Source organism: Motacilla alba, chromosome 15, assembly GCF_015832195.1.
Source record: "Motacilla alba alba isolate MOTALB_02 chromosome 15, Motacilla_alba_V1.0_pri, whole genome shotgun sequence".
Taxonomy (NCBI): domain Eukaryota; kingdom Metazoa; phylum Chordata; class Aves; order Passeriformes; family Motacillidae; genus Motacilla; species Motacilla alba.
This window is the reverse complement of record NC_052030.1, coordinates 11,370,137-11,386,560: the sequence shown is the minus strand read 5'-3', so window position 1 is coordinate 11,386,560 and position 16,424 is coordinate 11,370,137. Positions and strand designations below refer to the sequence as shown.

The 16,424-nt window shown below is 53.9% G+C and overlaps 1 protein-coding gene across 2 annotated transcripts; it reads left to right on the top strand.

Annotated features, from left to right (window-relative positions):
- Positions 1-293: 293 nt before the first annotated feature.
- Positions 294-13,718, top strand: ABCB9 (ATP binding cassette subfamily B member 9). Of its 2 annotated transcripts, none has more exons than XM_038152821.1 (12): positions 294-377; positions 1,789-2,479; positions 2,816-2,930; positions 3,389-3,519; positions 4,583-4,788; positions 5,186-5,383; positions 6,924-7,052; positions 8,183-8,371; positions 8,912-9,085; positions 10,506-10,665; positions 10,756-10,892; positions 11,945-13,718. In XM_038152821.1, exons 2-12 carry the CDS (start codon positions 1,867-1,869, stop codon positions 12,284-12,286), a joined length of 2,394 nt encoding a protein of 797 aa, XP_038008749.1. In that variant the 5' UTR covers positions 294-377; positions 1,789-1,866; the 3' UTR covers positions 12,287-13,718. The 2 variants fall into 2 exon arrangements, with proteins under 2 accessions (XP_038008749.1, XP_038008750.1); XM_038152822.1 differs by having other exon boundaries at positions 300-377; positions 1,792-2,479.
- Positions 13,719-16,424: the final 2,706 nt, after the last annotated feature.

Sequence of the window (16,424 nt, the reverse complement as noted above, 5' to 3'; positions counted from 1 at the left end):
TCCTGTGTTGTATTTTCCCTCTCTACTGCAGAAATGACATAAAACCAATAAAATAATTTTTAAAATTCAAAAACATGTCTATTTGGGGAGGATAAAAAAACCTTCCGAGGTGGGGAACATTTCGGGGCTGCCTTTTCCGCGTCGGGGCGGGGTTTACCGGGACCGGGGACCCCCCGAACCCCCCTCGAACCCCGAATTTGGGGGTCCCCGGTGCCGCTGCTCGGTCCGGCCGTGGGCGGGGCCGGGCGCGCGCCGCATGAGAGGGCGTGGCCAGGGGCGTGGCCACAGCAGGGCCACGCCCAGCACCGACCTTGTTCCCGGGACGCGCCGCCGCCGCTCGGACCGGGCTGATCCCGCCGATCCCCGAGCCGCCGCCGGTAAGAGCCGTCCGGGCGGGCCGAGGCTGAGCTGCTCGGAAGGGGGAGCCGTGTGTGGGTGTCCGGCCGGGCTATGGCGGGCACGGCCCTCCCCGGGTGTCTCCCCCTCCCCGCCTCGGGACATTCTCCTGCGCGGGGGAGGCGGGGTGCGAGTGGGGACCTTGGGCGGCTCCAGCTCGTGGGTTGGGGACACTGCTGCGGGTGGTGGGGAGCTGCGGTGGCTGCCTCCTCCTCCTCCTCCACGGGCCGGATCCGCGCAGCTTTGCAGCGGATGGCAGCAGCGAGCACCCTGGGAAGCGTGTGCTGCTCCTCCCTGGCATCGCTGCTCTGCTTTGCGTCCATCCCTCCTTCCCCACCCACCCCGTTACCCCCCCGTGCTTCCCCAAATTGTAGCCTCTGCCCTGTTTTCCTACGCTTTTTAGCTTTTTATCCCGCTTGCCCGACCTCCGAGCAGCTCTTCCCCGGGGGCGCAGCTCGTCCGGTGCCGGGGGCTGCCCTTCGTCCCGCGCTTTGGTTTTGGGGCGCTGCGGTCCCACAAGCCGGAGCGTGGCCGACACATGGCACCCTTAGCGCGGCGCCTTCCGCACTGTGCACCGTCACCAGCTGCTGACCCAGCACAAATTTCGGCATCGGGCACCTCCCTCTTGCCAACGCGTGGCTCCTCAGGGCACGGCACCGGGGCAGGTGAGCCCCGGGCTTTCCGCCCTTTGCCGTGCCCGATCAGAGCCTGCCCCTCCGGACAGAGCCGGGGGCAGCAAGGGCAGCGCTCCGCCCGTCCCGGAGCTTTCCCCTTCCCGCGGGACGAAGCCGTGGAATTCCAATCCCTTTTTAATTTCCTCTCGGGATTTTTGTTGTGTCATTGAGCTGCACGCTGACTGCACAGCGGGTTTAGTGGGCTACCCCGAATTAATATCCAAGAGGGCTGGGGACAGTAAGGTGTGGCAAGCTGCGGTACGTATGGTTTAATCCTATTTCCATGAGGAGGATCCGTTGTAGAGCTGAGCTGCTCTCCCTGTCTGCTTTCCTACGGTTTTGACTGCTTGGTTTCAGCTTTGTCCTGAGAACGGTGGGCAGGGACTCTGGGATCATGACTGTCCAAGTTGCAGGACACGTGGCTGCACGGATGTGATGGCAGCTCCCAGCAGCTGCCACAGCCAGGTTCCCATCGGGATGTGCAGATTTCTGCTTTGGGGTTCAGGATGGGTGAACGCATCTGGGAGGGAAGTTTGTCTCCCTTTGTGCTGCTTATTTAATGAAATACAGTGTGCAGCAGGGGAGGGAGGTGCAGATAGTGGTGTCTGGGGTAAGGATGGGTTGGTGAGGAGCTGACACAGTTGTCCCCCCATCCTGCTTCCATTTCCCTGCCTCCTCCCTGGGGTGAATAACCCCGTCCTCTTCTCTCACCCCGCAGCAGAGGCCGACATGAGCACGTCCTTCCTGTGTTAGGGCTGCCCCTCCCCACGTCAGAGCCCCCAGCCCGGCGGCGAGGATGCGCGCCTGGAAGGCGGTGGCCAGCACGCTGGCGCTCAGCGGGGCCGATGTGGTGGTCACCACGCTGCTCTACACCCACGGCCAGGGCGGCCGCAATGTCCTGCAGGACCTGCGGCACTTCAACATCTTCAACTCGCTGCTGGACATCTGGGGGGGCTGCCTGTACCGCAGCTGCGTGCTGCTGGGCGCCGCCATCGGCGTGGCCACCAACACGGCCTACGGCCCCCGGCGCCTCAGGGCATCGCGGACCTTCATCGCCGTCGTCTGCCTCCTCATGGGCATCTACATGATGGTGAAGCTGCTGCTCTACTCGGAGGTGCGGAAGACCATCAGGGACCCCTGGTTCTGGGGGCTCTTTGCCTGGACCTACGTGGCGCTGGCGGCCACCTTCGGGCTGTGGCAGCTGCTGGCCTGTGTCACCTCCTCGCGCGAGGCGCTGGGGCCCAGCTCCGAGTCCCGCGCCGAGGCGGAGGAGAGCTGTGATGGGGGCTCCCCGAGGGACAAGAGGGAGGAGGCAGCAGGTCCCACCATCCATAAACTGCTGTCCTACACCAAGCCAGATGCCTTCTTCCTGGGCATTGCCTCCTTCTTCCTCCTCGTGGCCGCCTTGGGTGAGTGAGGGGACCAGGCAGGCCGTGGTGTGCTCCCATTCCCACCAGGAGGGATGGAGGAGCCAAGGTGATGGGGCATAGAAGCACCCTAGGATTGTTTTTTTGGGGGTGCTGGGTGGCATATGCTGCATGGGGCGGGTGAAAAATGCAATGGGGCCACACCAAATGCAGTAGGGGATAAAATACTCTGGGAGTGTAACATCCCCACTGTGTGATGGCCGAGTATCTCTGGGGTGGGGATGGGGTTGTCCACAGGCTGTCACAGTTGGGAATACAGATCCCGTGCCAATCCCATGCAGTGGGGCTGAACCCCCTTGTCCTGTGCTTGTCCTGCAGGAGAGACCTTCCTGCCCTACTACACGGGGCTGGCCATCGACGGCATCGTGGTGCAGAAGAGCATGGATCGCTTCTCCACGGCGGTGCTGGTCATGTCGCTGCTCGCCATAGGAAGGTAATGCAGGGGCTGGATCTGGATCTGGCCCTGGCAAGGAGTTTGGGGCTTTCCCACAGGAGCTGGTGGTGATGGTGGGCACAGGCACCCACTCCACCAGTTTGCTGCCAGGCCCCAGCGATGTGCTGTGGATTCTCTGAGCAGAGAGGCTGTGGCTGGCAGTCATGAGGCCTTTGTGTGGCCCTTCAGGTCCATCTGCTGGAGGTGGGGGAGCAGGAATGGACGCAGGGAATGGGTTCCCTGGGGAGTGCTGTTCCAGCAGCGCTGCGTTGCTTCCCAAAGCTTGTGACTATCACGGTTAGGACCAGCCACCACTGTGCTGGTGGCACCCAGGAGAGGTGTGGGCTGGTGATAAGTGGTGTCAGCACTGCCCAGGCCGTTGGCCAGGCATGGGGGTGTTGGTGTTGCTGAGAGGGTTTCGTGTCCATGGCTCTATAACGTTTCTTATCTGCAATTAGCTCATTTGCCGCAGGTATCCGGGGCGGCGTTTTTACGCTCATCTTTGCACGGCTCAACATCCGCCTTCGGAACTGCCTCTTCAGGTCCCTGGTGTCTCAGGAGATGAGTTTTTTTGATGAGAATCGCACAGGTTGGTTCCTTTCTCCTCTGGATTTGCTCTAACCCCTCTATCCCATCCCAGATTTTTTTCCCCGTGGCTTGCTCTACTGTCGTACAGCAGACTGGGAGCAGCCAGAGGTGGCATCCACATGCTTGTGGTTAGAAATAGAGGCAGAAAGCTCTTCCCTTTCTGTTGCCTCCCGCCCCGGGGATGTCCCATTGCCACCCATCAGCCTGCCATCCAGAAGTGCCACCCCCAAAACTCCCGTTTCCTTCCTCCCATCAGTGCCTATTGGTGGGCTGCTCTCCAGCCCTGCTCCTGTCCCTGAAACCTGGGATGTGTGAGGCTTGCTGGGTGTGCTTGTTGCTTTCCCTGCTTCCAGTTCAGTCCTGTCCCAGTCCCAGGCCATGTGTGCCACTCTGGTGTAACTTACACACATTTAATTTTGTCTCAGTGGTATTTTTAGTTTTGAGGCTGTTGCTGTATTTAGCAGTCACTGCACAGTGCCTCGGTAGCTGAGGGCAGCAGAGATGTTACTGGAAGTGGGATATGGGTAACCCTGGACTCGCACAAAAGCATGGGAATTCAGCTGGACTCAAACACAGGCCAAGGATTCAGGAGCTCGGTGTGATGTTTGCTGGCTGTAACACTCAGCTCCACCAAAAGGCACCGCCAGAGCTTCATCCCTCAGTAGCTGGACCCATGTCCTCAGGTCCCTTGGGCCAGCTCCAGCCTGTGGACTGTCTGTGGCCTGTGGGTTGCCCTCCAGCACAGGATGCTGCCACAGTCCCCTTTGCTGTCCTGCAGCCACCCTTGGTGACCCAGGGATGTAGCTTGTGCCTTCAGGTGCCACTTGTGCCTTCAGGTGCCACCTCCTGTGCCTCGTGCACGCAGCGATCCAAACTCCTCTGTTTTGCTCTGCATCCACGGCGGTGGAGAGCTGCCCCCCTTCCACGGCACCCTTCAGACCCCCAGCTGGTTGGATGGGGAGCTCCATCTGGCCCCTGGCATGGGATGTGGGACATGGTTAGGCAGTGACCTGCCGTGGTGACACGTCCCTGCTCTCCCCTTCCCCGACCCCTCGTTGCTGCAGGGGACGTCATCTCCCGCCTGACATCGGACACGACCATCGTGAGCGACCTGGTCTCCCAGAACATCAACATCTTCCTGCGCAACGTGGTGAAGGCCACGGGCGTCATCTTCTTCATGTTCAGCCTCTCCTGGAAGCTCTCCCTGGTCACCTTCATGGGCTTCCCCATCATCATGCTGGTGTCTGATGTCTATGGGAAGTACTACCAGGTAGGCAGGAGCAGCTGGCATTGCTGCAGTGCTGGGCTGGTCTCCCTGTGAAGCCATCAAGGAGCTTGTGGGTGGCCTTGGAGCTGGTGGGAGTGATGCTGGAGTGTTTTGCTGCCAGCAGTGGGGGCACGAAGGTGACCTTAAACCTGTGTGGGCAGACAGGTGTAGCCTGGGCTCTTACCTTGCTTCATGCACAGGAGTGGGAGCATCTCAAGTCTGATAGAAGAGGTGGCTGGGCTGTACAATGTCCTGTATGCATCTGCCTGTCCTTATGCCATCTCTCCTCCCCCCTTTGGAGTCATCTGCTGGGGTCCCAGAGCCTGGGGTGAGCAGGGAGATGTGCCACGGGCAGCCTGGCACCCGCTGAGCTCCCTCTGCCTTCCCCTGCTCCCTGCAGAAGCTCTCCAAGGATGTGCAGAGCGCTCTGGCCAAGGCCAACAACACGGCCGAGGAGACCATCTCGGCCATGAAGACCGTCCGCAGCTTCGCCAACGAGGAGACGGAGGCCAACGTGTACTGGCAGAAGCTGCAGCAGGTGTACAAGCTCAACAAGCGGGAGGCCATGGCTTACACCTACTATGTCTGGTCCAGTGGGGTAGGTGGATGGGCCTGGGGCTTCCCTGCGTGGGGCTGGGATGGGCAGGGGGGTCTCTCCGGATCCCAAAGCACACGTGGTTCTCCTCTGCTCCCAGGGAACTCTGTGGGGTGAGCCCAGCCCTGCTGTCCGATCTGTTATTTCTGTCCCTCAAAAAATGCACCCCGTTCCGCCCCGAGGCAGCGTTGTGTCGGTCCATGGAGCTGCCTGTTTTCCCCTGCAAATGGGGCAATAATTGATAAGAGCTCAAGGTCGTGGAGCAGCCCATGGCTGCGTGGTGCTGCAGTGCGTGCCTGTGCCAGCTCCGCTCCGGGGCTCCGGCTGGGAACAGCGCGGCGTTGGTTGAGCTTCTGCTCAGGAACGGAGATCTTCTGCGTGTGGGTGGTGGCAGGGGGAGGCTGCTGGGCTTTGCCTTTGGGCTTTTTTTCTTTTTTCTCCCCACCCCCCTGAAAAATGCTTTTTCATTGTTTAACACCAGATGGTTTGGGATTTCTCCAGGGCAAAACCCTCACGTGAGGCTGCCCTTGTCTCTGCACGTTCAGGGATCGAGGCAGTCGCTGGTGAAGGGTCTGTGAGTTACGGTGCCTTCATGCAGCTGTGAGAGACTTCATGGCTTCCCAAGTCTAGAAACAAAATGGGAGCATTATTAGCATTGTTTCTGGGCTCCCAGGTGAAGCAGGAGCACGAGCTGGGTTGACACTGATCCTGACAAATCTAAGAAGGCAGAAGCCCTCAAAAACCACTCCTGCAGTGCTCATGTAGAAGGAAGACAATGGATATAGCTCAGCCCTGGTAGAGTCTTTCTTGGAGGGAATGCAGGAGCTTAGGGTCAGATCATGGTAGAGAGGCATTTTTTCCCCCTGTATTTTTGTCTGTATGAATTTACAGCCTCTTCTGGTCCCACAGGGCACCAGGGCATCGCTGCTTTTTGGAGCACCTGGGCAGCATGGAACAAAACCAGCTGAATCAAAGGGGCTGGTATTTGTCACATCAGAGCTGATCTGTCTCCTTTCTAGAGTTGGTGGTACCCCCCACAGACTCCAGGTGACAGCTGGGGTTATGCTTCAGGGACTTGTACAGGCAAGGAGGATATTCTGCATTACCTCCTGGCTTGATTTTGTGTTCTAAATTAAAATGTGTCACACTCGTGTAATGGAAAGTTTATTTTAGTGGTGAGGTGACTGCATGCCTCGGATAATTTGAACATAGATTATTATGCTTGAGGATCTTGCTCCAAGAGAGAAGTTCATGAGATGCTCTGTTATTTCAGATAAATTCTGCCTCCTTGGCTGTTGTCCCTCGGGACTTGTTTTGTTGAAAGATATCTGCCCAGCTCCTTAAATCAGCCCATGTACTTGAGTTGTTTTTCTCATTTCCATGCTCGCTCCTAGGGCTGTCAGCTGCACTGTCAGGGATCCTCAGCTCAGGGCTCAAAGAATAAATGTCAGCACATGAAGTTTGAGCTGTGGTGTGAATAATGACAAAGGCACTAAAATATCCATTTATCCTTGCTGATTCCGGGGCGTTTTCTTGCTTTCAGCTGACCCTGCTGGTGGTCCAGGTCAGCATCCTTTACTACGGTGGGCACCTCGTGATCTCTGGGCAAATGACGAGTGGAAACCTGATCTCCTTCATCATTTATGAGTTTGTCCTGGGGGACTGCATGGAGGTGAGTCAGTTTTAGCAGGGAACCTCAGGATGGGTTGTGTTGGAGGGGACCTTAAAGACCATCTCATTCCAGCTCCCTGCCATGGGCTGGGACACCTTCCACACCTTCCCAGGTTGCTCCAAGCCGGCCTTGGACACTTCCATGGGTGGGGCAGCCACAGCTTCTCTGGGCAACCTGTGCCAGCGTGTCCCCACACTCTGGGCTACCCCTTCTATCTCCCAGGAGGTCCCAGGGCAGTTGCAGGGATAGATCCAGTGCTGGCTTTCCCATGACTCATTTCTTTGGTGCTGTGGCACTGCCAGAGGGGGGATTCTCCCCTCTGCTCCCCACTCCTCCCCTGCTGTGGTCTCACACCCTTCATGTTCCTGAAGCAGCTTGTCCCCCAAAAAGGCAGCTGGGACCAGAGGGGTCAGGCTGGCCCTGCTGAAGGGCAGAGCCCTGGCTGCCTGCCAAGCACATTTCCTGGCGTGAAGAATGAAGGGATTACAAAGCTGCCTGTTAGATTTCAGGCTTCATTAAAAACTTAATTATATTACTTTTTTTTTTCTTTCTTTTCCCAGGAATAGGCTGCAAGCTGCTGTGTTGGCAGCACATTAGCAAGATGGGATTGTGGGTGGGATGGTAGAGCCCACCCAGGGCTGCCTTCCCCTTGCAGAGGCATCAACTTGGCTAATCCAGGCGGGAATGATCCAGTGGAGGTTTCCTCACAGCCAAGTGTGGTTTTGGTGGTGCTTCAGCCTCTGTGGCAGAGCAGAGCTGGAGGCAGCCTGCCTGGCTCTCACCATCTGTTCAGATCACTGCAGCCTCTGGTGGGGTTTCCAGGCTGTGGCTTTGGTGTGGATTTAGTTTGGTTTGGGGGTTTTCCCCGCTCCTGGTGGGAGGGGCAGTTACAGTACAAACTGTTCTGCAGCTCTGAGTTTAATATTGAAAAACACCCTTTCCCTGGGCTGTCCATGTCTCCCTTCCATACCCAACAGAGCAGGGAGAGTTTTCTTTCCCTGTGTCTGATGCTTGCAGTCAGCACAAGGCGATGAGAGACTTGGGAATGCTTCAGCCATTCCCCTTTTGAGTGGCACTGGCTGATTTCCCCATCACTGGGGAGGGTCTCACTGCTGCCTCTTCCCTTGCAGTCCATCGGCTCCGTGTACAGCGGCCTCATGCAGGGCGTGGGAGCTGCTGAGAAGGTCTTTGAGTTCATCGACCGCCAGCCCACCATGGTGCACGACGGCTCCCTGGCCCCGGATCACGTGGATGGGAAGGTGGAGTTCAGGAATGTCACCTTCTCCTACCGCACTCGCTCCGCAACCCAGGTCCTGCAGGTGAGCCCCGTGGGCTGTGCACTCCCAGCACCACGTGCTGCTGCTCCATCCTGGCCAGGAGCAAACCCCAGCCCGTGGGGAGTGTCAGCTGCCTGTCAGAGATGTGTAAAGGCAGGCTCAGTGCTTGCTGGAAAACAGATTAAAAGGAGCAGCGGGTGTTTAGGGCCGGCCTTCCTTACAAGGAATGAGATTTATTAATAAAACCCTTGTTCCCCGCTCAGGCATTAAACATGTCAGCGTGGTACAGGGCTTTGTGCCAAGCTGCCTCAGACTGTTTCTGTGGGAGAGGGGCTGGGATCATGAGACAAGGAGAAGCAGCAAAGAGGTCAATTTGCTTTTTAGAGGACCTGCTACATCAGCAGGCAAATCTGAAGCAATTTGGAGGCTTTTCGCTTCCTCAGAGCCAGGAGAAATGGTTGATGTGGCACATCACCAAGGCTGAGGGGCACTCTGGCCAGATTCTGGCTCCTTCTCTTGCGTAGTGCCCCAGGACGCTGAGAAAAGCCTGGACCTGAGCATGCTCTCCCATCCATGTTGCAGGACGTGTCCTTCACCCTGCACCCTGGCAAAGTGACAGCGCTGGTGGGTCCTTCAGGGAGTGGCAAGAGCTCCTGTGTCAACATCCTGGAGAACTTCTACCCTCTGCAGGACGGGCAGGTGCTGCTGGACGGGCATCCCATTAACATGTACGATCACAAGTACCTGCACTCCGTGGTACGAGCGACTGATACCTGTATTCTGGTTGTGGTACCTGTGTTCTGCTTAGCCCACTCGCCACCTGCAGGGCTCTGAGGGCATGCATGGCACTGCTGCACGTTGCTTTGGATTTGATCTGGCAGCTCCAGAAATGTCCAGAAAGCTGGAGGCTGGAAGTGGTCCAAGAAATGAATTTGGATAATTTGTGGGGGTGGAAGGGAAGGGGATGGAGGGTGGTTTCAAGGGGAAGGGAAAGTCTTCCAAAAACAGAACAAAAAACATCTTTTGTTTGGTATTTTTTGGCCAACACAGTAGAAATATGTTTTTGGCTGTTGGATTAATTATCATCTAAATTGGGTTTGGAAAAAGAGTTTTGTATTCCTCCAGCAATTTCTGCCTTAAGATCTTAGAGTAATTCTCAGCTGATGGGGAGTTAAACCTCTCAGGATCCTGGCAGCAGCTGGAGCACCAGAAGGGCTGGTGCTTTGCCTAGGAGAGGGGTCCGGGCCCCTCAGCTCTCATCTGTGTGTCAGCACAGATCAGCCTTCATCTCTGCAAGTAACTGCCTCCTTTGTTTGCCCCCAGAGCAAATGGCCTCAGCAGTCAGCAGGAAAACCTGAAAACAATTGATCAGAGACAGGCTGGAAAGCCAAAGTCACTGTGACTAATTTACATTCCCTGCCCGTACAGAGCGAAAATCAAAGGCCAAGCAAATCTTTCAGTTTAGAAAGCCTGGTGTGGTGTTAGGGGCATGGGGAGAAGTCAGTTAAAATGTGACCGTGTCTCCCTGGCTCTCTCATGCACAATTCTGAGTAACGGTTTGAAAGGTTTGATTTATTCCAATATCAAGGGTTTGATAGAGCAGCTGAACGTGACAGTGAACAGCCATGGCTGTAAGGCAGGACAGGGAGACTGTTGCTAAGCAATTAAGGAATTGCAGCAGTTACCTCCCTAACTTGCTCATTTGGGATTAAAAGATGCAAGAGGGATCATTCACACGGCCCAAGTGTGACTACTGGCCTTGAAAGGAAAATCAGCGAGGGCCTGGGAGAGGGTCTCTCCAGCTTGACTTATCCCAGCAACTGGTTTTCCATTCTGGGAAAAGCAAACAGTGATAGGAATAACAGATTTGGAGCAAAACCACAGCAGGCTTTAGGAGGGGGAAGCCCATCCCAGGTGCCAACGTGCCAACATTGCATCAGGTTTCTTTCCTGCAAAATGGCTTTCCAGCAGAAGATGCAAACTGGGCATGCTGACGTTGGCATCCTCACTGGAAGCTCACCTTGAGCACTTCTCTGTCTTGGTTAATGACATTTCTATACCTTGGAATATCTATATATCATATCTATATCTACAGCAGGAACAAATATCAATGGTCAGAGATATCATGCAGTGCATCTTCTCCTCCTGACCCCTGCTCTCCCTTTGCCTCCTGCAGATCTCCCTGGTGAGCCAGGAGCCCGTGCTGTTTGCCCGCTCTATTGCGGACAACATTTCCTATGGCTTGGCTTCAGCCTCCTTCGAGTCTGTGGTCCAGGCTGCCCAGAAGGCCAACGCCCACAACTTCATCACCGAGCTGCAGGACGGCTACCACACAGGTACCCACCCGCTGCTGGGCCCGGCAGCTGCGCGTCCTGCCAGCTCTTGGTTTTCATTTTGACCCCTTCCTCTCTCCCTTGACCCGACAGAGGCAGGGGAAAAAGGAGCTCAGCTGTCAGGTGGGCAGAAGCAGCGAGTGGCGATTGCCAGGGCCTTGATCCGAGCCCCTCCCATCCTCATCCTGGACGAAGCCACGAGCGCGCTGGACGCAGAGAGCGAGCACGCGGTGAGTGGGCGACCTGGCTGCTTGGGCCAAAGAGGGCTTGGAGGACAGACTGTAGCCTCGGTTTCCAGCCAGTGGACAAACTTATTCTTGACATGGTGCCTTCAGAGGGTTGAGTAAAGCACTAATTTCCTAGCAGGGATTTGATTCCCATGCTCTTGTAGCCACCAGGCAAGGAATAATTCCATGCTCACAGCAGCCAGTGCCTGACAAACCTGATGAGGTAGGGATTTTTGCTGGTTTTTTTCAATGTGGAAGGTTTTAATTGTTATACAGAGAGTTTGTGCAGCCTTTTAGGACAGGATACACAGGAAGACTGTATAAAATGGTGCTGCAGCAAGGAGAGTAGGAGTGCCTGAGCTCAAATCTCAGCCAAGGCACCAAGGAAGCCACACTTGCAGGAAAAGCCTAAAGCATCCTGTGAACTGGTTTATCTGTCTGGAAGTTTGGCCTCCCTGATGCAATGACACGAGGGAAAGCCTGTTCAAGGTTGGGATTTGAGGATGTGCCTCCAATCCCAGAGGACAAATCCCAGAGGCTGACCTTGGAGCAGCTTGCTGCCTCACAGGTCCTCAGTCACGTGTGTGGTACCTGATGCCAGCCCAGGGCTGGTTTTGGCTACCCAGGGGTGTCAATGTGACATGTGCCTGATGGCCACCTGCCTGCCTTTAGACGTCAGTGCTATTGTCTCTTGACTGGAAAAAAACCTCTCTGGCCTTACCTTGATAAACTGAGGAAAGAATCCTGCTTTTCTGAGCAGCTGCATTCACCAGGTATCGGCGTCCTGCAGTCTCTGCCAGCACCACGTGACCTCCAAATTTGGGGCCCAGCTGTAACAAGTCCTCAGCTTGCAGGATCAGACCTGTGCTCATAGCTCACCTGGCTGGACTGAGATGGTCTTTGGGCTGCGGCCAGGAGCTGTGCTGGACATGCTGGTGCTGGTTGTGCTGCAGGGAGCAGAGCAGAACCCATCCCCTGTCCAGAGCTTTCTGGACAGAGACCACAAAGCTGCTGCTCTCGCAGTGCCCAGGCACTAACGCCTTTTCTCCCCGCAGATTCAGCAGGCGATTTACGGCGACTTGCAGAACCACACGGTGCTTGTCATAGCTCACAGGCTGAGCACTGTGGAGAGGGCACACAACATCATTGTGCTGGACAAGGGCCGCGTGGTGCAGCAGGGCTCGCACAAGGAGCTGATGGAAGAAGGAGGCCTTTATTCCAAGCTGGTGCAGAGACAGATCCTGGGGCTGGAGGGGGGCGGCACGGACAGTGGCCAGCCCGCAGCCCGGGGGGACGCGGCCAAGGCGCCCGGGGGGCTGGAGGAGGAGTTCAGGATAGACCATTCCCTGCCGGCCGTGGCACAGGACGATTTCACCAACGCTGCTGCGCCCAAGTGAGGGCGGCCGGCGCTCGGACGCTCCCGGGGATGGAGGTGGCAGAACAGCTGGGATGGAGGTGGCAGAACAGCTGGGATGGAGGTGGCAGAACGGCGCCGCTGGCTCGCCCCACGTCACACACCCTGCACATCCAAACACACACCATAGAGCTTCCTGCAGGACACCTGCCGGCCGGCAAAACAGGGATTCACTCGAGGGAGCTGGGTCTTTAGCAATTCTCAGCATTTCTACTGGGTTTCTTTTCTTACTTCCAGTAACTCCTCTCGACTGGGACTTCTCTCCCATCGATCTGCATGTGTAACTGCTATTAACTGTAATGGATGTTAAATGCATGCGTGGGGGGGGAAGGTTGAAAACCCCTCCAGGAATTTCAGGGGGTGGCTTTTGTGGCTGGATAGAGAAACTGACAGTAAAGCAAGGTCCTGCTCCCTCTGTCAATCTATGGGGCTAATCCAAAGTTGGCTGAAGCCTGTAGGGAGTTCCCTTTGGCTTTGGTGATGACTGGATCACTCCCATGGAGCTGAATTCCGGGAGAGTTTTGCACTGAGTGCCTGCAGGCTCAGGCTCTCAACCATTGCTGCTGAGCTTGTATTACGTAGTATCCATCCTTGCTGGGACAAGCCAGGGGACCAGGAGGCAGATGTTACTTTCTGATTTGCTCTTGGTGCTTGGTGGGTGTTTGTTTTTAAGGATGAAATGTTTTACCATAACTGGGTTAGGTTTTGGGGCTTGGGGTTTTTTTGTTCGATTTGTTTGTAGTTTTTTAACGTTATTTGTGTGCACTGTGCAATGTCTGTCTGGCTCCAGCATCCACTGGAAATTGATCCGTTATTTCAGAATTTTTTTTAACTCACAACCCCGGTGCTGGTGTGAAAAAAATACCACTACTAAAGACAGGCAAAAAACACTAAAAGACAGCACTTTATAAATCCCACCAAAGCTTTGTTCAGCTTCAGGCCATGCTAGCGACTTCACTGCATGGGAAATCCGTTCTGTCACGTTCCTTGAAGTCCAGCTTCAGCTGCCTGAACTTTATAATGTGTTTCTTTGAATATAATTTATTTTAGTATGAGGGATAGAAAGAAATGTGTTGCTCCTAGCCCTTTGGGGTAATGGCTCTGGCTTAGTAGTGTTATCCTGCTATAGATTGGTGAAAAATCCTATGCAGCCAGGCAAGTGCTGTTTTAAAAATAGCATTTCTAGGGGAACACTGACTTCAGACTCTGCATAGTTAAGAAATTCTCTCAAGCACTTTAGCTCTCATGTTTTCTGATACTTGAATGCTGCTGCATTTCCTTTTCAGCAGGTTTGCATTTTTGTTATTGGCAATGTTTTGTTTTCATTTAGTGATGTTTTACAAACTCTAAATTTAGTGTCCTTGAGGAGGGATGCTCAAAAAAAATAAAATACTACCTCTGCCACTCAAAGTCGAGCTGCTCTGATTGGGAGTGTTTTTTGCTTTCTGGGTTTTCAAGGTAACGTTCATCTGACACCACAGCTGAATGCAGCTGCTCCTGCACTTGTTCTGGGGAATGACAAGAGGAACCCACAGAGAAGGAGGTATGTAAAACATTCAGCATCTGATCATGGCTGTGAGCCCAGCAGTCAGGATAACTCATTTCCACCCCAGATCCCGTTGGGTGTCAGTCTCCCAGGGAAGGACAGGCAGTCTAACCTGTTCTCAAAGCACGGTGCTTCCTGACTGGAATCTTTTCAGCTGCTGGCTTTTGTGATACGATAACAATCTGTGCCCCAGAAGAAGAACAAGATCTCTTTTTGTTTTCCCTCCCTCCACTTAGGGAACTTGTGTGGCACTCTGAGCTCCTCAGTCACCCCTTCAGTAAATGGCCAGGAGTTCCTGCTTGATGAAAATTTGCTCTGTGGGTATGAGGAGGTTGGGGGTTCTAGCCAATGCTGACAGGCAAGTGATTAATTTTGCATTTTTATCAGTACCTGGGAGCAGAATGTGGCCACCGGTTCATAGAAGTGGAATTGATTTCTGCTTAATTAAAAAACTGGAGGAAAACCCAAATTGGGCTACCTGGGAACTAGGGAAGCCAACTCCCCCTGCAAAGTACGAGTAGGACAATGATCATTAGTCCATGAGATGCCAGGAAAGAGAATTTGATTGTTTCCTGTGTGTCCCTCCCAGGCATGACTGCAAAAAGGGAACTGGAGGATGCAATTAGATCAGTTTTATGGCAAAAAAAAAGGCACTGAATTTCAGGAAGGGAACCCAGTTTCCCAAGGCTGCTGTGATGATAATCCCAGCATTGTATTCCCAGGTTGGGTCCAAACAGCTTCAACTGAAATGGCACGCTGGAAACAGCAGATTGTCCCTGCTGGTGGCACCAGTCCAAGCTGATAACAGGGCCTGACTTTGTTCATTGCCACAGGTGCTGAATTCTCTCTTCTGCATCCAGATAACTCAAGGCTACTTTTCCCCTGAGCCTCTCATCTTGTGGCTTGAACGGGCCCTTTTATTGTGCTGTTGGCATGTGACAGGTGGCACTGCTTGTGTGCTAAAGCTGGGAGGGTTTTCTATGCCCTGGAAGATGGGTGGGAGCTCCACACAGCACCAGGGATCCAGCAGAATTAATCTCATGCAGCTCTTTTTGCCTGCACAAACCCTGGGACTGCATAGAAAACCCTGCCTTTCTAAATCATTCCAACTACAGCTTCTTTTTGAAGTGAAAATCAGGGTCAGCCGTGCCCATTAGCCAGCCTGAGCCTGGCAGTAAAGCTGGGCTTCACCCAGAGCAGCAGTGGGAACTGCTCCAGTGCTGGAACACGAGCTGCTTCCTGGAGCTGCCCAATCCCCTGGCCCTGGCTGCCTGGGGGCAGTCTGTGTTTCAGGCTGTTCTCCTGGAAACAAGGCCACTGTTCCCTCTGAAATCCTGGACTGTAGAATTTTGTGGCTGTGGCTTTGCCCAGAGTTGGGAACGTGGACAAAATCAGTTTGAGAGCTTCTCAGTTAGAGTGATGGAGATAAAAAGTTCTTTTTCTTCAAAGGGAAAAGTCCTCACAGGGAACTTGGAGGGGTTCATCTGAAACCTTAACCTGGGGGCACTGAAGACTGTCCTGGCAGAACTGTAAGCAATTAAGCATTTGAAGGCAAAACTGATTGCAAAGTTGACTGTATATCCCATGGCAGGTTGTTTGCCTCACTATTAATAATCTCTAACCATTCCCTGTAATAGGCATAACCACAGCTTTATTTGATCTAAACAACAGTGAACCCCATCCAAGGTGAAATTTGAGAGTGGATCCTACAGTCCCAGAGCTTCCCCAGGGACAGGGATTTACCCTGTACCTTTGCACAGCCAGGGCCTGTGGCTGACTGACCCAGTAAATGAGCAGACAGTGATGGAAAAAACACAGCTGTGTTTATTCCAACAACTTGTCTCCTGCCACACCAACCTCTGCCTCAATAACCAACTGTGTGTGTTTCAGTGGCTGCACTTTCTAGGCCTTCAGCGGGTCTGGAAGTGCCACAAGCAAATAAAAGTGCTTCTAGCTTGGGTTCAGAGATGTGGTTTAGTCTGGGGAGGAAAAATAAAATCTGCCTCTTCTATTCCAGCTTCACTGTGAGCTTAAGGCACAGAAAATAAGTGCAAGTAAATAGACCTGCTGCTCTTCTGACACCTGCAGCTGCCTGAAAGAAAGGAGCACCTTACAAACACCTAATTCCTGCTCTCTCAGACAGCAGGGGCACTGATCTCTCAAACAGAAGGGCTGTTTCTCTGCCAGGGTGCTGGATATGCAGGTCATTTCCATGTGTGAAGGAATCTGGGTTGTGAAAACTAAACAGAAGTATGGGCTGTGCTTAATCTACAGAAGGAAGTTAAATTGCAAATAAGCCCCAAAAGTTATCTGCACATTGAGCAACCAGACTAATAGGGGTTAATGTACACCAGAGATGAGATTTGCAAATTCAATATGTACATAACCAACCTGTTTGTCCAGGAAAAGAAAATAAGATGTGAAGGTGACTTGCAAAATATGTCTAAATCTAATAAATATGCATGAGGGCAGTGCTACTGACCGTAAAAGGATATGAGGTACCAGGAGGAAATTCAAGATCAAGTTTAAATAGAAAAAAAAAAAATACCTAACATCTTATTTAAAAGAGTCTGGA

Excerpts from the sequence above, each read along its gene's own strand:
- ABCB9 (XM_038152821.1), top strand. The coding sequence starts at position 1,867 with ATGCGCGCCTGGAAGGCGGTGGCCAGCACGCTGGCGCTCAGCGGGGCC. Across the intron at positions 4,789-5,185 it reads TCTATGGGAAGTACTACCAG|AAGCTCTCCAAGGATGTGCA; the intron begins GTAGGCAGGAGC and ends TGCTCCCTGCAG. Across the intron at positions 5,384-6,923 it reads ACTATGTCTGGTCCAGTGGG|CTGACCCTGCTGGTGGTCCA; the intron begins GTAGGTGGATGG and ends TCTTGCTTTCAG.